Consider the following 21292-nt stretch of genomic DNA (forward strand, 5'->3'; position numbering starts at 1 on the left):
TGGGTTATACTATGACCCCTGCCAACCCTTTCAAACAAACGAAATAGGTCCTTAGGGGTCATAGGACCCTTAAGCACATATGTTGTCACAAAATGTGTTGAAATGTGTCGTAGGTTATCATATGACCCCTTTCAACCCATTTGAACAAACTAAATAGGTTTCTAGGGGCGGTAGGACCACTAGGGACATATGTAACGAAATGTGTCAAAAGGGAACACATTTGAAAAAACCAAATAGGTCCTCTAGGGGTAGATTTTGTCATGAAATTCATTGAAAGGGTTCATAGGTTTTCCTATGACCCATTTGAGCCCATTTAAACACACCAAATAGGTTGTTAGGTGTACTAGGACCCTTAGGTACATATGTTGTAATGAAATGCATTGAAAAAGGTCATATATTATTGTATAACCCTTTTCAACCTAGTCGAGCAAACCAAATAGTTCCCTAGGTGCCCTAGGACCCTTAAGGAAATATGTTGTCACAAAATAAGTCAAAAGGGGTCATAAGTTATCCTATGATCCCTTTCAACCCATTTGAACAAACCAAATAGGGCCTTAGGGGTCCTAGAACCCCTAGGTACATATGTTGTCACTAAATGCATCGAAAGGGGTCATAAGTTATCCTATGACCCCTTTCAACCTATTTGAACAAACAAAATAGGTCTCTACGTGTCCTAGGACCCCTAGGGACATATGTTGTAATGAAATGCATGGACAGGGGTCAGAGGTTATTGTATGACACCTTAAAACCCATTCAAACGTAACAAAGAGGTCCCTAGGCGTCCTAGAACCCCTAGGGACATATGTTGTCACAAAATGCATCAAAAGGGGTCACAGGTTATCAATGAACATTTTCAACCCATTCAAGCAAACCAAATAAGTCCCTCAGTGTCCTAGGACCCTTTGGGATATATGTTAGTATGAAATGCATCGAAAGGGGTCATAGGTTATCTTGTGACCCCTTGTGACCCAGTAAGAAAAACAAAATAGGTCCTTAGGGGTCCTATGACCCCTAGGGACATATATTGTCATAAAATGCATTGAAAGGGGTCATAGGTTATCTAGTAACCTCTTTTAACGAATTCAAACAAATCAAAGAGGTCCTTAGGGCTCCTAGGGCTCCTAAGGATGTATGTTGTCACCAAATTTATTGTAACAGGTCATAAGATAATCTATTAACCCTTTCAATCCATTTGAACAAACCAAATAAGTCCCTAGGTGTCCAAATTCCCCTGGGGACATATGTTGTCATGAAATGCATTGACCTAATCAAACAAACCAAATAGGTCCCTAGGGGTCCTTGGATCCCTAAGGACATATGTTATCATAAAATGTGTCGATAGAGGTCATAGGTTATCTTACAACCCCTTGCAACCCATTCAAACAAACCAAAATGGTCCCTAGGGGTCCTAGGACCCTTGAGGATATATGTTGTCATGAAATGGGTTGAAAGGGGTCACAAGATAACCTATGACCCATTTTGACTCATTCAAAACAAACAAAATAGGTCTGTAGTTGTCTAGGGCCCTTAAGGACATATGTTGTCACAAAATGCATCGAATGAGGTCATAAGTCATCCAAGACCCCTTTTGACCCACTCAAACAAACCATATACGTCCCTAAGGGTTTTAGGGCCCCTAAAGACATATGTTGTCATAAAATATGTTGAAAGGTGTCATAGATTATCCGATGACCACTTTTATCTCATTCAAAAAATAAAAGGAACCTAGGTGTCCTAGGACCCCTAGGGACATATGTTGTAATAAAATGTGTTGAAAGGGGTCATAAGTTATCCTATGACCCCTTTCAACCCATTCAAACAAATGAAATAGGTCCATAGGAGTTCTATAACCACTAGGGACATATGTTCTCATGATATATGTCAAAAGGGGTCATAGGTTATCCTATGATCCCTATCGACCCATTCAAACAAACAAAAGACGTCCATAGGGGTCCTAGGACCACTAGGGACATATGTTCTCACAAAATGCATTGAAAGGGTTCATAGTTTATCCTATGAACCCTATTGACCATTCAAATAAACGATATAGGTCCATAGAGGTCCTAGGAACATTGGGGACATATGTTGTCACAAAATACATCGAAAGGTGTCATGGGTTATGCTATGACCCCTTTTGATCCATTTGAACAAACCAAATAGGTCCTTAGGGGTTCTAGGATCCCTAGGGACATATGTTGTCACGAAATGCATCGAAAGGGATTGTAGGTTATCCAATGACCTCTTTCAACTCATTCAAACAAACCAAATAGGTTTCTAGGGGTTCTAGGACTCCGAAGGACATATGTTATCACCAAATTCATTGAAAGGTGTCATAGGTTATCCTTTGAACCCTTTGGACCCATTTGAACAAATCAAATAGGTCCCTAGGTGTACTAGGACCCCTATGAAAATATGTTGTTATAAAATGTGTCAAAAGGCGTCATTGGTTATCCTATGATCCCTTTCAATCCATTCGAACAAACCAAATATGTCCCTAGGAGTCCTAGGACCCCTAGGCACATATGTTGTAATGAAATGTGGTGAAAGGATGTTGTGATGTGGAGCCTAATTAGACTTAGAGGTTTATTCAACGTAGTTTCCCTCCTGATTATTTCTACGAGGGTTTGGGGTAGCTCCCTCAAGACGGGTTCAAGGGGTAGCACCCCTTAGATGGGGTCAAGGGTCAAGGGGCCCTTATATTGTAAAAGGCATTGACTACTATTTTTCTATTATTCTAGCCCTAATGTTGTAAGTGGCAAAAAGCTTGTATAGAAAGGGCTTAGGGTTAAGGTTTTTCATAATGTGAGATGCAAAAATTGGTTCTTTCAGTGGTATTGAGTTGTAAGGGATTACAAATTGTAATCAGGTTGTGATCACTAGATCATAATAATATTGGACTTGTTGTTGGTGGACATAGCCCAGGGATTGGGTGAACCACATTAAATTTTGGTGTCTTTTGTTCTCTTATGTGTGATCTATTATTTTTCAATTTTGGTTATATTTGCATGTAATTATTTATTCTGTCTAAGGTTAATCCTGACAAGTGGTATCAAAGCCAGATGGTCATCTTTTTATTTATTTATTTATTTATATTTTTTTAGCTAGATTGTCATCATTTTTTTGAGTGATCCTCTACAGGAAGGTCTCATAGTTGAGTGGGAGTCTCACAATTAAGTGAGAATGATGGCAAATGAGGGTAAGCTAAGGGTTGACAAGTTCAATGGGTAGAACTTTCAGTTATAGAAGATGCAAATGGAGGACTATCTCTATTAGAAATATTTATGGAAGTTTTTGGAAGGAAAAACTAAAAATTAGGGAACTATGACAAATGAGGACTGATATCTTTTAGACATAAAGGCACCTGGAAGCATTTAGTTATACCTAGCATCATTAGTGGCATTTAACATTACAAAAGCAAAGACAATGGAAGAGTTGATGGAAACCCTAGAAAAATTATATGAAAAGCCCTTTGCTTCAAATAAAGTATTTCTCATGAAGTATTTATTTAATATGAAAATGGTAGAAGGTGGATGTGTTGCAGATCATTTAAACGAGTTTAATACTATTACTAGTCAGTTATCATTTGTGGGTATTAATTTTGATGAAGAACTTAGGGCTCTCTTGATTTTGTGTTCTTTGCTTGAAAGTTGGAATGACTTGGTAATGGCTATGAGTAATTTTGTTTCTGAATCTAATACCCTAAAATATAATGATGTGATCAATGTTATTTTGAGTGAGAAAACTCATAGGAAAACCTCAGGTGGATCTACATCAGAAAGTTTTTTGAATACACAAAGCAGAGGCAGAATGACTAAGAGGGGAAATAATTATGGAAATCATGGGAAATCAAGAGGAAAGTCATAAGGGAGGAGGTCTCAATCCAGAGGATCAAGAGATTGCTAGTATTGTGGTAAAATAGGTCATAAGAAGAAAGATTGCTGGACTCGATAGAACAATAAAGGAGATAAATCAGAAGGGAACAATGAGACAAATGTGGTAAGTAACAAATCCAAAGAGGATGCTTTGCTTCTATCCTTCGAAAGTGTTGATGATTCATGGGTTTTAGATTTTGGTGCTTCATGCCATGCTAAACCTCATAGAGGTTATTTCATTGATTATGTCCAAGGGGATTTTGGGCTTGTTTATTTAGGGGATAATGAACCCTGTAAGATTGTTAGAAAGGGAATAGTTAAGATTAAGTTATAGAATGGGAATCATTGGCTACTACATGAGGTAAAAGATGTTTCAAGGTTGAGTAGGAATTTAATTTCAGTAGGGCAACTCGGTGATGAGGGTTGTATAGTTACTTTTAATGACAAAAATTGGAAGGCTTCAAAAGGTTCCCTTATAGTAGCAAAAGGTGTGAAAGTAGGCATCTTATATCTTTGTACAGGTCGTATTTTTCTTTCTACTTTGATTGTTTCAGAGAAAAATCAATGTTCAGGAATAGTTGCTACATTTAAGTAGGGAGAACAAATAGCTATTGTAGATTCTGATACAATGTTGTGGTGCAATAGACTTTGGCACATGAGTGAGAAAGGTATGAAAATAATTCATTTAAAGAAAGTTTTACCATGTCTGAAATTTGTTAATATAGATTTCTGTGAAAGTTGTGTGTATGGAAAACAAAAGAGTGAGTTTTGTGAAGATTGGGAAGGAAAATGAAAGTGAGAGATTAGAGTTTGTGCATATAGATGTATTGGGACCAGCTTAGGTATCTTCCCGTGGTGGCTCTCATTATTATGCTACATTTATTGATGATGTTGTTGGAGTTCTTTCTGGGTAAGGAACATATCAAGTGGGTTTAAACCTAATACTAGGGAACAAAGATAGGGACAAGCCTAAGGATTAGCTAAATCCTATATTCAGCAAGGCTAAATCTTGGTTTTGGACCAACAAGACTGGGAAATCTTAGGGATTGATCTTTATTAATTTGATATTCTTCTCTACAAGACTATCCCCTATAGCAAAAATGGTCAATATTCTTCTATAATTTGCTGATAAACTTCCTAATTACAGTAGCTAACTACAACCAAAAAGTAATAACAAATATGTAATGACCAACACTTCTAGTTCTTAAAACATGAAAATGGTAAATTGATATTTGATTGAAGATTTGGATCTCAGCATAGCCCAGGTATGCAACAACAGAGAACATTTGATCTCTAAGCTGACCAATCTCTTATCTATTGGGCATCAACTAAATGTTAACATACACATAGCTACCTGAAGTATACTCATATAGTCAAACATTTGATCTATCTATTTGGCTTACAAATAAACATCTATCTTCATTAAAACTCTCATACTTATTGTAAAATTCTCCTGGTGAAAACTGCAACCCTATCAAGGTAAAAGCATTTACTTGGCTCTTTGTTCCAATAGAAAACCTATCTAGACATATAATCTTAATGGATTATAATTGAGTTTAAGCTTTTTGTTCTTAAACACAAAAATTGCAGATAATAGAGAAAGGAGATGAGAATCATAATGAAATTAAGAAAGATGAAGCTCTTGTATTAATCTCATTGAAACCAATACATCATCTGTATGTCAAAACTTAGAAAATAACACCAAAGAATGACTGTACAGTATAAAATGCTTCAAAAGAGAACTACACTACTACTGTTCATAACAAAGGAAAATGTTGAGAATGGTATTACAACAACTAGGAAATTCTCCAACTCTAGAACTCCCCTGGTCTCACAATAGTGAGAAAATCTCAATATTGGAACCCTTACAATGAGCAGAGAAGAAAGATTTATAGAGGAGAAGAAGTTTCTAGAACTGCCATCTGATTTTGACATCTGTCCTACTGAAATTGTCTTCATCCTAATGTTGTTGAAACTGAGCTTCCTTCATCTGCCAATAATAAAAAAACCATAAATGTTGTTATAGAAATATCTGATATATCCCCCTTTAAAGTAATCAACAAATTATCCTTTAAAGAAAAATCAGATACACATCAAAATCAGATCTTGATTTGTCATTCTGCTCTTGCCATGAAATTCAACTGTACTATTAGCAAACACTTCATTTCTTCCAATTACCTCTTCAAAACATTCAAATCATCCCTCATAATTGGTTGGTTATTGCTCTTTCACTGCAATTTTGCAATATACAGTAGATTCTAGGAATTATTTCACACTTTAATCACACAAGGAACAATTCTTCAAAGGCTTTTAGCTCTTAGAAATTCTGAAATTTAAAAAACAAGCCATAGATTTCAAAAAATCCTATGATCTAGGAGATGTCTCAATTTTAATCCAAGTTGGTAGTCAACCCAATAAAAGTTCTCCACATAAACCTCTCTTTCCACTGCTTGGAATTTTTAATGGATCCACTTGCACCTTTGGACACGTGTCACATTCTCTTTGTGTCGCTATGCATAAACATCGAGCAACTCTCATATGTGACATAGCAATCATTGTTGATGAAACTTTGATCAGACAATGCATATTTCATGATTATTTTATTGCAACTATGGTGGGTCCTTTCTAAATTTCCTTTGGTCTCCATGTTGTGTGCACTAAAGGTCATGCAAATTCTCATAGTGACATGGTGCCCACCATTGATCGAGGAGAGATCCGATGCCACCAATCAACAAATATTCCTTTTTGAGTGCAAATCCACATGGCACACAATGTGATACTACCTTGACATGTTGGTAGGGCTCTTTATGACATGTGGTTCCTATGAAGCCATCCTTTAGTCAGGTCCCATTACATTCTAATTTCATGGGTGGTCGCCATGTTGCATCCGCTAAAGGTCATGCAAGTTCCCATAGTGATATGGTGCCCATCGTCGATCTTAATAGGTTTGACAACATAGGAAAAACATACTCTAACCTTACTAAAATTAATGTGGGTTCAGAGGAGTAGTACTTGCTTGGTCGCTATATTGCATGCTTTAAAATGAACGCACATTTTTATAGCAACAACACAACCACCATAGATCTTGAAAAGATCTGACGATAAGGGATATTTTGGGAGATTATGAAGTAGAAATGGAAATTCTTTAAAAGGTTCTTGAAAAATATACTTTTTCAAAACATATTTTTCCCACTCAATTAAAAAAAGTAAAGGCACACGACTAAAAAGGGCTTGCTTAGGGCACATATTTTGTTTAATTAGGGTTTCTCTTAGGTTTAATCAATTTGGGAAAAAAAAAAACCTTAATTTGCATATAAAACTAGGAACACTCTCAGTGAAATATACTCTTAAAACATGAGGTAAAAACATGACCAACAGTGGCTTTGTTTGCAGACAATGAATATGTAAGATTCATATGAAGGCTCAGAATCCCTAGGAGAAGTAGACCATAATCTTGACCCAAAAATCTTTCTTGACAACTCTGAGAGAGTGACCACACAAGAAAAGCAATATACAAGGGCTATAGAAAAAGACACAAAATATTTACAGAATGTATAGGAAAACCTTGGACTACTATTCATGGAAGAAAAAAGTATTTTAGCAAAAATGCTTCTTTAAGAACTGTCCACAAACTAGCAGTTCAAGAATATTGTCTGATAGATCCTTCAGAATATAAGAGTCCTCCCCCATGTAGCTTCAATTAGATATGGGCCTAACAATATAGGATCAAATTTTCCATGCTTTCCTTTATCCTCAATCCTGGCATTCCACATGAGGACTAGGTCTTCAATTTCAAATTTCTTGCTTACTGTTCTTTTGCCATAGAGTGCTTTAACTTATATTTGCAATTTTTGATTTTTGAGAGAAGCTTCCTTCCTATTCTTAGTCAACCCTACTAACTCATCCAAACTCTCCTGCATATCATCAATAATGTCCTCATCATATATTTGAATGTAATTATATAGATCTACTAGATTGTTCTGAGGAATCCTTGCCTATATCCTATATACAATGTCAAAATGTGCTATGCCTATGGCTTTCTTCACAATTACTCTATCAGCCCATATTGCTAATTGCAATTTGGAATCCTAGGCCTTCTTGTTATCTTCCAAAGTCCTTTTAATGATTTTTAACAAGCTTTTATTGTTGGATTCAACTTGTCTATTTCCTTGTGGATGATAAGGGGAAGATGTTGACCTTGTTATACCATACCTGTCACAAAATTTTATGAATTCCAAAGATCTAAAACACATTTCATTATCTGTCACAATCTTCTGAGGGCACCCAAATCTTAAAATAATATTATTCAGAAGTAAATTATTTACAACCTTGCTAGTAGCATACCTTGTTGAAATAACCTCTACCCATTTTGTAAAATAGTCAGTAGCCACTAGGATCCATGAATAACTAGTACTAGACTTGGGAGATATTTCACCTATAAAATCCATACCCCACAACTGGAAAGGTGCTTGGACCTCAACTAGCTTTAATGGAGTATTCCCAAAAAATTTCAACTTGTCTACAAATCTTTGACATGCATCACACTTTCTAACCAGTATCTAAGCATCTTTGAAAACGGAAGGCCACTAGAATCTAGCTCTTATCACTTTGTGGGCAGTGGTTTTAGTCATATAGTGTCCTCTACAGACTCCAACATGCATTTCATTCAATATCTATTTTGATTTCTTTTGATCAACACATTTTAGTAGCACTCCCTCAAAATTTCTCCACCATAAAGCATTCGTAACAATGATGTACCTGATGCCTTGTAATTTTGTTCTCCTCTCTTTAGTATCTATCAAATGGGAAGGAACCTCCATGTGTTGCAAATAATATATGATTTTAGTACACCATTCACAATTATCTGTATCACATAAACCTGATCTCAGGTCATCTGCTACGACATTTACCTGATTAGCATCCAAATTGGACTGAGCCATAAGCTCTACTAGCCCTTGACCTCTTATCAATTTTGTGATTTGGATATCAATGTTAAATTCCTGAATCCTATTGATCCATCTGCACCTTCTACCAGACAATTCCTGCTAGGAAAATATATCTTTTATAGCTGAACTAGGTACAAATGTAATGACAATAGCACCTACCACATAACATCTAAAGGATTTTACAGTTTTTACTAAGGCATAAGCCCATTTCTCATTGATTTCATACTTCAATTTGGTAGACTACAAGGATTTGCTAAATAATACAATTGGTTGTTCATATCCTTCCTCATTCTTTTGTAATACGACTACTACTACAATATGCAAGGATACAAAATAAAATATGTGCATGGGTTTTGTGTAATATGGGGTCCTAAGGATTGGAGCATTTTTTCATAGATATTTTGATGTTTTGAAAGGTTTGTGAAGGTTCACCATCCCAATTTATAGTGGTTCCCCTTTTGAGCATTTTAGAGACAGGCCTACTAATTTTGACAAAATTTGTTACAAACCTTCTCAAAAAATTGACTTTCCCAAAGAATGATTGTATTCCCTTCACATTCTTTGGCTTAGGGCCCTTGTTAATGGTAGCCACTATTTCAAGATCAATTTTCACACTATCCTTTGACACTGTATGTCCCAACAATCTGCCTTTTGTTATCCCAAATGTACACTTCTTTGGGTTCAAAGATACTCCATATTCTAAAGCTTTGATGAAAATCTTCTCTAGATGTCTGCAATAGTCTTTAGCCTTCTTGGAATACGTTGTAAGGTCATCTTGGTATACTACCATAAACTTGTTAATATAATAATGGAAGGCTACATCCATGACTCTCTAAAAAGTTGCCCCTACATTAATTAACCCAAATGGAATCCCTACATATACATGGGTACCCCATGGAGTTGTAAAAGCTATCTTAAATTGTTCACTTTCTTTTACAAGAACCTAATTATATCATGAGAATCCATCCATCAGAGACATCAATTTAGAACCAATCACTTGTTGTAGCATAACTTCCATGTTTGGTAACCCATTTTAAAGAGGAAATATTTAGGTTCCTAAAATCCACACATAGCCTTATGTCTCCATTCTTCTTTCTGATAGCCACCAATTTTGAAATCTAAGTGGAATGCCTAATTGGTTTGATTATCCCTCCATCTCTTAGCTTCATTAACTCTTCTTGCATTTTAGGGGCTAAGGTAGGATTCACTAGTCTCTGTTGTTGGAATTTACAATACTTCTGAGAGGGGGGGGAGGTGAATCAAAAGTAACTAACTTTAACCTCTTTAAAACCTTTTAACTAAAATCATTCACATGCATCTAATTTATCTAATAAACATGAAAATAAAAACATGCATGAAAATAGATAACACAATATTTGGTAACCCAAAAACCTTCTAAAATGAGAAGGTAAAACTGGGATGGGGATGACACCCACAAAGTATCATTGCAGCAATATGTAAATGTTTATGGTTACAAATTTTGATCACTTCCAATGGTCTGCCCTGTGAAAGGCCTGTCCTGTTAAAGACTTTACACCTTATTAAAAGTGACCTGGTTAATGGACTTACAAACACTCACTTGGAATGTTACCCTGTTAAAGGATTTAGCACATTGTCTAAAGGCTTAATCATAGGATTTTCATTCCTAATAAAATTGCTAGAGAGCATTAGAAAGTCTTGACTTGATGACTTGCAATCCTTAATTGCTGATTCCAGATCCACATTCAGCTCTGACTGCTCTGATCCTTGCTTGATCTGATATGTCTCTTTTCCTTGAAATTCTGATACTCTATTCTTGATCAACTAGATTCTATAATGTTGTTATGTTCTTCTCTAAGTCTTTACACCCTTATGTACTTCGCTATAATTCACCCATACACTTCTCTCATGCACACATACAAGGGGGTTTCATCCTCCTTATTAAGACTTCGAAGCCTTAGGGTTAGGTATGAATCTACAATCAATATTTACTCTTCATTTCTTGCTCAATTCTTGCACTTTTCCTATCAGTTACATGCCTTCTCCATTTTTCTTATTGGTTACATGTTGATTACATAGGTAATGCAAAAGATTTGATCTTATCTCCAAGATCCTTCGAGATTCATCCTATGTTGACTCAAAAAATTGTTAACATATGAGTTTTTGAAGGCACAAACTCATGTGCTGATTCTGTGTTACTCGACACTTACTAGTTGCTGATGCTCGACACATATAGAAATTCTATCTCACTCAGCTCCTATAGCAATTTTGTCTCACTCAGCATCTATACCTTGCTCAACATCTATAGTGACTCAACACTTGAACTTGACTCGACACCTGAAGATCACTTGACACCTGAAGTTCACTCAACACCTATTGAATTCTTTGGCTCGACACACATTGTAGCTTGACATCTATATTATACTCGGCATCATCTTGAGAATTTGGTTAAGTGTGTTGACAGTCAATTGTCAAAACCAATTTGAGACCAACAATCTCCCCCTTTGACATGAGTGGCAAAAATATTTAATTAAACATTATGAATCTGATCTCTATGAGTATACCGCACATTCTGTTCGGCATATGTATAAAACTTAAAAAACTTATTCAAAATTTTTGTATGCCTCAAAGATTTTGTAACTCCCCCTAAGATGATGTACAATTTCTATAACCAAAATTCTTGTGCTAAATTTGTCTTATGCTGGTGTATTTGATACTCTTTGCCTTGTCTGCCTTATCATTCTTTTGCCTCTATTTTTGTGTACCTTGTTTATGCTTTGTTTGTACTTTGTCTTTGTTTCTGCTCCCCATTTCACATCTTCTTGCAGTTTTTGCATCCTTTTGGCTCTATCTCCTTATTACTTCCACAAAATTGGAATATCTCCCTCTTTGGATATTCTTTATTACTTCCATCAAAGAATGTATTTTCTCCCCATTCTTATTACCCATTCTTATTACAAATAATATATTATCTCTCCCTTTTTGACACTTATGTCAAAGGGTCCTAAGAAAGAATAGAATATTTAGCCAAAAAATGTTTTGTTTACCTCCATGATCATCTTCAGAGAAGTATCCCAATTATCTAAAGCAATTTCTAGTGATTTGTGTTGGATGGTTGTCTCTGTTGCAAGATGTATTAGGCCTTCTAGGGTAGAAAGATTGGGGTCTTTCTTTCCTTATGTAAAACTTCTAGATGTGGGGTAATGGCAGATTGGATCTGTATCAATTTGACCTTGACATTGGCCTCTTCTGTTGTCAATACAGCTAACTCTTTCTGGGTGTAAAGCGTAGTTGCAAAACACTTCTCACTTTGAGTTGGATCTTTGGGTAGTTGTGTGCTAGAAATCTCAAGATTTCGTTCCATGCTTAGTATTCTTTGGTTAGTTTCTTGTGTGAAAAATGATGAGTCACACAATTTGGAGTACAATGAGAATACATTCTCAAGTACTGTTTTTACTTTTTCAACCTTCTTAGCCACTTCAACTTGTGAAAGTGCTATCTCACTAGATATTTTCTCATTAACTTTCATTTTAAACTTCTTTTCTGACCATTCTAATAACTTAACATTAGTATCAAAATTTTCGTTCTATACTTGGTCCACTATGTTGGAAAATTGCTCCATGTTGGGCTTGTTTTCATCAGGTACTAGCAAGCTAAATGCATCAAGGAATATGTCTTTGATTTCTACAAGTGCTTGCTTTTGTTTATACTCATTTTTTAGTATCTCCTACTTCTTCCTTCTCTCCAGTGCCTCTTGCACTTCATTTATCTGTGCTAGGTTCATTGTTCTGAAGTCATAACTAGGTATGACTATTTCCTCATCAAGTGCAGTGTCTCCATAGTGAATTACCCTTGCAATCTTGGTGGAGCTCGAGCCTGGTGCTGAGATTTGCAGTGGTGCTGCATCAGTGCTCAGCTTTTTGGTAGGAGTCGCCGAGGTAGGCAAGTTCACCAATGTTTGTATCACCTCCTGCTCCTTTTCTTTAGGGGTTTTCTCCTCTTCTTTCTCTTCTTCTCTACTGCCTTGATCAATAATAATGATTTGAGGAGGTGCACTTTGGTTTTGTGCTGTAGGAACACTCTGTCTTGTTTGTTCCTTTGTTGGCTCGTCAACAGTTGTTGTTGCTATGACTATATAATTAACTTTAATATTTGTATTCTATGCTTCTTGCTCTTTTGGTTGATTTGCTGTAGTTGTGGGAGGTTGTGAAGGTGGTTCTTGTGTGTTCACCTTCTCCCTTGTAATTTTTGCTACAACCTTTTGCAACACTTCCACACTCACTAAAATAGGATTTGTGCATAGTTGTGATTTCAATGTAGTTTGGTGAAGGATCTTTTTGAGATCCTCTGTAGTCAATGGATTGATGTTCTGACTTGAAGTGTCAGGAACATCCTTAACTATTACTATTTGTATAGGTGCTGTATGTGGAGGACTTGGTGGTGGCAATTGGGTGTCTTGGACACTGTCTTGATTGCTGCTCCTTAGTTGTTGCCTCTTCACCTTGTGTCTTCTCCACTGTTGTCTCTTCTTTTTCTTTCTCTCCTTCCTCATCTTTTTCATTCTCCTCTTCTTCTTCATCATTTTTTTTCTTCAAGGGGGTCTTCCTACCCTTCCTTTACTGTAGTCAATCCATAAATTAATTTCCACATCTGTGTGGACTTTTGCACAATATCTTCAATTTGATTTTGCAAAATTCTAAAGGCTCTGTATTTGGGTGCAAATTTGCTCCCATGTTTCTTGTTAGCCTTGCTTATTTGACCTTTAGTTAGGTCTGGGATTACATGAGCCAATGTAGACTCCTTTATTTCCTTCTCCATTTTAAGACAGTATTGCCATTTATTCTCTACGATGAAGCTTAGCTCCTTAGGCATAGAATTGTCTAGTTCAAGTGAGGTGGTCTTGAATTTCGCCATCATGGTGTAGATGGATTCTTCAGCTATGTTTTGGTGTTCCTTTGACCACTTATTAAAATCAATGGTCTTTAAACCAATTAGATCTGCATTATCTTTAATGTTATTACAACACTACTATATTTAACCTCATTTTTCTACCAAAAATTTTGACCATCAACTAAATAAATTTAAGTTGATCGGAATGTTAAGGCAAAAATTTCTTTTTTTTTTACATGTGAGCCCCCTCTTGATTAAAATTTCAACCAACACGAAGCTTACATGTTAAAAAAAAAAAAAAAGTTCCATTCATTTTTCATTAATTCGGAGGCAATCCTAAAGGTATGAGCATGGGCGGGAGAAAAATTGGGACTTCATTCTCGCGAGGACAGGAAAAAAATTGGTACTTCATGCCCGTGAGGACAAATTCGCTTTGCTTTTCTCATTTCATTGCATGCATTTACCATGCTATTAGCATGTTGATAAAGGGCTGGCGGGTCGTGGCCGTGGGAGATTCAGAGACGCCATCGGACTGGAATGTCAAGGGTACAATTTTTCTGTCCGTAGAGCAACAGTCTGCCCTGGGCTATCGGATCCTCAATCATGTTCCTTCTAATTCGTACGTAAGAAAGAGTGTCGGGTATTTGTTTGCCATTCAGCACAGGGCCAAGAAAATATATGAGAAAATATATGATGCAGATGAGCGTGGGTCTGTAATCAACGGGAATTTGAGTACCCATTTCGACCTAGAGTTGATAGTGCGAAGAGGCCCGGAGGGAGCCGATGCTGCAGTATGTGAATAAGCATAGCCAAAATAATAGAAGTATTGTAAACCCTTATATTCATTTTGGTCAGAAATCTGTCTGGCCTCGGGGGTTGACTTTAGAGGATGTGGGTGACGGTAATCCTGAGGATTACTATGGAGAGTTTTACAGTGGAAAACAATTTATTCAGCAGGGAATTGCCAATGGGCTTCCGATGTGGACACAGGTACCTTTAACAAAATTTGCAAAATTTGTGAACATTTATTTCAGAGAAATAGAATATTTGCAATCCATTATCAAAAGAGACCTCCATTGTGTTTGTGTACTATGGAGATTTGCATTGGAGATTACGAAGAATCTAGATGAGAGCGGTCCATCTTTGTGATGTTAGCACTCTGTTTATTGAGTTGGGAAGGGACTGGAAACCATGTTTAGTCACTGTTTTGAGAATCTGAACTGGTCCACCTACTGTTATCGAATCTAATGTTATATTTCCTTTTGTCCAATTGGATACTTCAATTTCATTTTATAATTTTATTGATAATTGCAGATTGCATGGATGGTTATATGGTGTAACTTGCATACATTGGTCTGCACACATTAGATGAAGTTTCTACTGAAATTTAATATTCTATTGCAGATCCTTTTCATGAAGTTAAGATGAAGCGAGACAAGTGAAAAGAGGTAATTCTCTGATTAATTTATTATTAGATCCTGAGCATCTTATTGTCTAATTTCAGACATCCATTTGGTATTAGTTCTCCGAACTGTTGTTATCGTCATTTTCAATATTTCAAGCCTATGATGAATTTAGTGGTTTTGTTGCCGTGCATGCTGTAATATTACATCATGGTAATCATGACTTAGTGCATTTGCCTTAAATTTTCCTGAATTTTTCAAATAGTTTTCTTAATTGTCTTTAGATATCTCTTTTGGATGATTTTTAAAGGAGTAATAAATACATAGCAAAGGCAGACTGACATTTTTTTGACTAAACATTTTTTTCTTCAAGTGTATATTCTAATTAGGGTTTTCGTAAAAAAAGACAAGCTGACCATAAAATGACAGGTCATGTTTCATAAGAGGATGATGTTTCAGAGACTGATAGATTCATTTTATTCAATAAACCGTTTTAAGTGAAAATAAAACAGATTGTTAAAAAATGAATTTAATTTCTATAATCAACATTTTTTTACAATTTATAATGTCTTCTTCCTATGCAGATTTTATATGACATGAAATAACAAAATCAGTTTCTTTTCCTTCATTTTTGATAGTTAAATGCTGTGTCATTTAGTCACTATTTTTGCCAAGTTTTTCCCACATCAGGTACATTTATAGTTTTATGTTGTCATGTTGATTCCGTGTAAATGGAATGTTACTAGTTCCTAGGAATTGATTTTCCAATAGATTTAGTGGGGAAAACTTTTTGAGTCTGTTGGTTGTCTTAGTTGTCCTCAGTAGTTGTGAGGTTCAGGGGAAGAGCATGTCAAGTTTAAAGTGAAGACAATTAGAAAGAACCCAAAACCATCTTATCTCTGGTAGTCTTTTAAGTCAAATCAACAATCACATATAAGATCCTTTTGGTTGGAGCAGGAATGTTTCCAGTTGAAGCATGGACAGTAATTTGTTTCTCAGTTGTCCTCAGTAGTTGTGAAGTTTAGGGGAAGAGCATGTCAAGTTTCAACTGAAGACAATTAGAAAGAACCCAAAACCACCTTATCTCTGGCAGTCTTTTAAGTCAAATCATCAATCACTGATAAGATCCTTTTGGTTGGAGCAAGAATGTTTCCAGTTGAAGCATGGACAGTAATTTGTCTATTAAGTTACGTAAAAAAGGGTTGAAAACCTGGATTAACCTTGCTGGCTCAGAGTGGCTGTTGAGGAGAAATTAGACCATGTGAAGGAGTCTTGAATGAAGTGGAATTAACAATTGGATTAGCATATGGGACATGAATTTGCAGGAATTTGTAACAATAATTCAAAGATAAAGAGATTTTGTTACAAAAATTAAGGAGTACCATGCAGACACAATAGATAGGTTGAAAAAAGCATACCATGTCATAGAGTTCAACCCCATGTGTGAACATAATTTAAAAGCCTATTTGAGGGCTGAAATCAAGGAAAGGTTAAAATGTTAGTTGCACGGATGAGGACCAGTTATCATCATCTGATATGTGAGACATGTAGATGAACAATCCCCAACAAAGATTGGGAAGAGTGAACTTGCATTATCTGCAGCAAAGGGGTGTTGGAATTAAACGTTGCTTCATCATAGAGTGTGCTGTGTATAAGGATATTCATGCTTGGTTTGAAAATGTTTTGCAGGTGGGAAGTCTGAATGAGCTATTTGAGGAGACAAGACTTCACATAATGATAGGTTTCTTGATCAAGACTCGGATGAAAGAGCCGACATCAAAAGAAACTATAAAATGTTCTAAAAATTGTCTCTTGGTCCCTTTGACTGCTTGGTGTTGTGGACGTCATTTAAATTTCTTAATTGATTCACCATGTGAGTTGAATATGAGATACTTCAAAAAATTAGTTTCAGACATGATACATGGAATGTTACAAATTAAAAATAAGTTGCAATGTGCTCTCACAAGGTAATCGAGATGTAAGGCTTTGCAAGATTGTGTCTTATATATTACTTTTTGTTAGAACGTAATGTTATTAGTGTTCATACCCTTTGAATATTATATATTGTTCTAATATAAGGTTATGAAACCTGTACGTTATAATTGTATGCTTCATTAAACACTTCACATTGAAAATAATTACAGTCTAATACCTATCTATAGGTATGACTCATATTGCTACCCTTTCTCCTGTGTTTATGTAAGTTCTCTCTTATTGAGAGTTTGTAATATTTTGAAGTTTCATAGTGAATTATACTACTACGCATATAGGGTATTACTGGCCATGTGGAAGGATCTAGAACACTGTCCGCAGTTTCATTCTATTTCTAATAACAATATTTCTAAGTGTTTTGGTAACATACTGCTTATTGGGATTTTAACCTGAAAGGATTTCCCCATGTATATCTTGTGTAATATGTAAAATCTACGCATGCATGATTCTTATTGTATTTACTTTATATTTTGTTAAAAATGATTAGTATCCGAAGATCTTAAATTTTATATAAAATGCTTTTTTAATATCTACTATTTTCTTGGTTCATTAGTACATCTGACGTCTTAAGTGCATCTCATGGTGTTGCAAAATTTTGACAACTATCCATATTGTATTTTATTTTTGCTGGTTTGAGCAGATTGTGAATAACCAAGATTTAGTAGAATCAAGGTCAAAACCAGGTGGTCAAGGACGAGGTGGAAGGGGGGGCAGGGGAAGCTATCCTTCAAGATATATCTCATCCGGTAGGAGATTTTACTGATTTTCCATACCTTTTCTTGCTGTTTGAGATAGTGTTTCCTCCTATCTTTCTTTTTTTGTGCTTTTTTGATCAAATAAAAAAATTATTCCTATTTTATAAAGAGAAAATATATTAATTAGAATGAATATTCTTTTTGCTTTGGGCCATTTTAGATGCAGGTGTTGGTAGGGGCCCCAACACGTCAAAGGAGAATGGGGGCTATCAGAGTGTAAACAGGGTTAACCTAGTTTCTGCCAACCCTCCTCCAACATCACAGAATGCACAGACTAAGGCAAATGTTCCTTCCACAAGGTTGTTTCTACAGACTGTAATAGCTGTGAAGCATCAGTAGATAATTCTTGCAAATAAATTATTAGAAGTCTAATCATCAGTAGATTTTTCTCGCAAATAAATTATAAGAAGTCTCATCAGTATATTTTATGTGCTTGTTGACATTTTTCATTAGTAGTTTAGTCCACTTTTTGGTTGTCAACCGAAGTTGTTAAAATCTGAATGAGATTTGTTTTTTGGATACATCTGACAAGTATCTTATTTTTTATTGTTTATTGCTACATTTAGTTACTTGCCACGGAATTTACCTTGTCTTGTATAATATACTTATTAATTTTAAACATAATGATAAAATGTAAATTTATTTCCAAACTTTTCTTTGTACAGTTCTTTGCCAACAACCATGACTGGGGCTTCTGTCCTACCCAATGGGAACTCATCAAATTTATGCACTCCACAAGTTCAAGCTCAATTAGGAGGTTGGAATGCTTCTGGAAATAGTACTATGGCTGATGTGCTGAAGTCAACTGGTGCACAGCAAGTTCAAACTCAACTGCAAAGTCCCCCCCTTCAACTTCTATGATAGTGCAGGGACAACCAATGCTTAGTTCACAATAGTTTGTTACGTCAATGATTTCGACATCTGTTTCAGGTGTTTATTTGTCGTCATCAGATCCTGTGCTAGTGCCATCACTTGATACTCGTGTTTCTGGTGCAGTAAGAACAATTAAGTGTGAAGTTGGAGTGCAACGACTTAATGCTGACCAGACCACCAGTTCCCATGATAGCGAGTCTTCTTTGTCTAACTCCTCAAATTCATTGCAAAAATCTTAATCTATCATATCGGATGCTATCAATTCAGAGGCAAAGGTATTGGTAACTGAGAATTCTGCAACTGTACATTCCTTTTCTCATGATCGGAATGTCAGTAAGTCTCAGACTGCTGATGGGGATCACCGTGTATCAGAAATGCAACCTCAGGCAACCAATTCTACATCAACAGCATCTTCTGTAGGCAGGTCTTCTGGAATGGCTAATCACTATAGTGTCAGATCTCAGCAGTTTGGTGGTCCTCAGAAAGGTAGTTTGGTTATGTAGTAAATCTCTTATAATTATAAAAAGTTTTGTTTTGTGGTTTCTATTATGCTCCTTATCAATGGCCAAACAAGGATCAAGTGTATTCATCATTAACTGTATTTGTTCTGGGCTCTAATTTTTCAGTTGACTAATTCTTGTTCTCTGATTGTGTAGATATATTTGTAGCTTGATTAGCCTTTTTAATGCAGAATTTTAAACAAACAAACTCTGTTTGATATTTGTACTGCTTAATTATTATGATTTGCGCTAGCTAGCTTAGTTTCATTCACATTAAGTTATAATGTTTGGGTATTAAAAATTTAAAATAAGAAAGGAACATCAGAAAGCAATAACAATTAGTTGCTCACTGGCTTTTCTATAACATTCCGTGTCATTGCTATGCAGCAATTGGACCAGACAAGGAATGGAAGCCAAAGGCAACAAATCAGATTGCAAGCACGAGTCCTGGAATAATAGGTACATCTACTGTGGGCACTAGTGCTTCTGAGATTAGCAGATCACCTTTGCTCGTGTCCAATTGTGTGATGACTGAAGATGTTGCCAAATTGCATAAAAAGATAGAATAGATGAATGTTCAAGATGATCAACATGTTATAATGCCACATCAACTTCAAATTCCTGAAATTGAGCATACAGGTCTTAGTTTTGGAAGCTTTGATGCAAGCTATGGAGTTAATTTTGGTACAAGTTATGGAAATGATGATGAAAGTGAGAAGAGCTCCACTCCATTGTCTGATGAATCTCAAGGGACTGAAGAAGCTATTGAGGAACCTTCGTTGAGGTTATTGTTACTCATCCTGTTCAGCAAAAATGGATTCTGTATATAGACTATGTTTATTTGGTTAACCAAGATGATGGATTCTGTTAGTGCCTTTTTTTAATACTCTGCACCATTTTTGCTCATTTCTTAAAATAAAGCTTCTGTTCATAAGATCACTATATTCTGGTTATGGAAGAACACAGATTTTGCTTATATATTTTACTATGCATTATGTTTTCATGTATTCTTGATTTACTTAAGATATTGATTGTGTATGGGATTTGCAGCACACACACTGCTTCTCTCACTCCACATGAGGATTGTTCCCATCATCCGCAAGAGTCATCCACCACAGTGGATGACATTCGATCAACTAATGATGTTGCAGTTCCCACTAATCCAACTGTGTCTTCACAATCTGATCCAACCAAGGCAGAGGTGGTAGGTCTGCCTGGTCCTCCTCAGTACTCTCTTGTTCAGACTGCTCCAAACTATCCTAGTATTGCCCTGCATGACTACATATATATATATATATATATATATATATATATATAATTTTGAATGCTTTTGAAAAGGTCGGCGCTTTGGATATTGATACTATCATTTTTAGTTATTAAATTTTGGATCTGTGATACTGATATGTTCAATGCAATGTTATATGGTATCGTGTGATTTGGCATATGAGTTTCAATTATTAAATCGTATGGGTTTTGGCACATCCTTTTATTGTCATGTGGGAGTAAATGTATGTGCAACCAGTTCCTTCCTTGCATTATATATTGATCTTGAATCCAGAAAATTGAGTAGCCTTCATTTTAGTTTAATGTTATACTAGTTCAGATGAGCTACATAATTTTGTTCTGGTGACAATTTTTGTTGATATGTTTTCTTTATTGTAATGAATGAGATTTTGCCTGCATATTTCTGTTTGCTTTCAGATATGTCTCATCCAAGTGAATTATAAGGATTTAAAATCAAAGTAATAAATTTGCAATTGACTGTTATATTTTTACTTTAGTACCTCTACTTATTCATGTCTATTTAGTTCTGTTAATTTTATCCATTTTATCAAGGCACTGATCTGTATATGCCCTTATGGAAGCTGCCTGGTAACCCCAGCTTTAATTACATTTTGTAAAAAATTAACGACAAACCTTGTTGGTTGATTATATTTATTTTTGAACCTAAGAAAGTATGCTTGCTTGCGAATTCCAATGCTTAAATGCAAGCACAAAAGAAATGAAGTTTGTTTCCCCAAAGGTAAATAGCTCTCTACCAAATGCTTCCATATATTTGAGAATGGTGAAGGTTCCAATTTT

The 21292-nt window shown here is 35.7% G+C and overlaps 2 protein-coding genes across 5 annotated transcripts; both read left to right on the plus strand.

Moving 5' to 3' along the window:
* The first annotated feature begins 14024 nt into the window (after positions 1-14024).
* LOC149546958 (uncharacterized) lies at positions 14025-20152 on the plus strand. Of its 4 annotated transcripts, none has more exons than XR_016353799.1 (6): positions 14025-14677; positions 15002-15135; positions 17723-17828; positions 17998-18136; positions 18503-19196; positions 19598-20152. XR_016353799.1 is itself a non-coding variant. In XM_089791456.1 (6 exons), exons 5-6 carry the CDS (start codon positions 19085-19087, stop codon positions 19777-19779), a joined length of 294 nt encoding a protein of 97 aa, XP_089647582.1. In that variant the 5' UTR covers positions 14056-14677; positions 15092-15135; positions 17723-17828; positions 17998-18136; positions 18503-19084; the 3' UTR covers positions 19780-20152. The 4 variants fall into 4 exon arrangements, 2 of the variants coding, with proteins under 2 accessions (XP_089647582.1, XP_089647583.1); XR_016353798.1 differs by having other exon boundaries at positions 15092-15135; XM_089791456.1 differs by having other exon boundaries at positions 14056-14677; positions 15092-15135.
* Positions 19780-20652, plus strand: LOC149546959 (uncharacterized). Its single transcript, XM_089791455.1, has 2 exons — positions 19780-19994; positions 20261-20652. Exons 1-2 carry the CDS (start codon positions 19780-19782, stop codon positions 20526-20528), a joined length of 483 nt encoding a protein of 160 aa, XP_089647581.1. The 3' UTR covers positions 20529-20652.
* Positions 20653-21292: the final 640 nt, after the last annotated feature.

Source organism: Cupressus sempervirens, chromosome 7, assembly GCF_028749045.1.
Source record: "Cupressus sempervirens isolate cs-2001-9-10 chromosome 7, ASM2874904v1, whole genome shotgun sequence".
In the NCBI taxonomy this organism is placed as follows: Eukaryota; Viridiplantae; Streptophyta; class Pinopsida; order Cupressales; family Cupressaceae; genus Cupressus; species Cupressus sempervirens.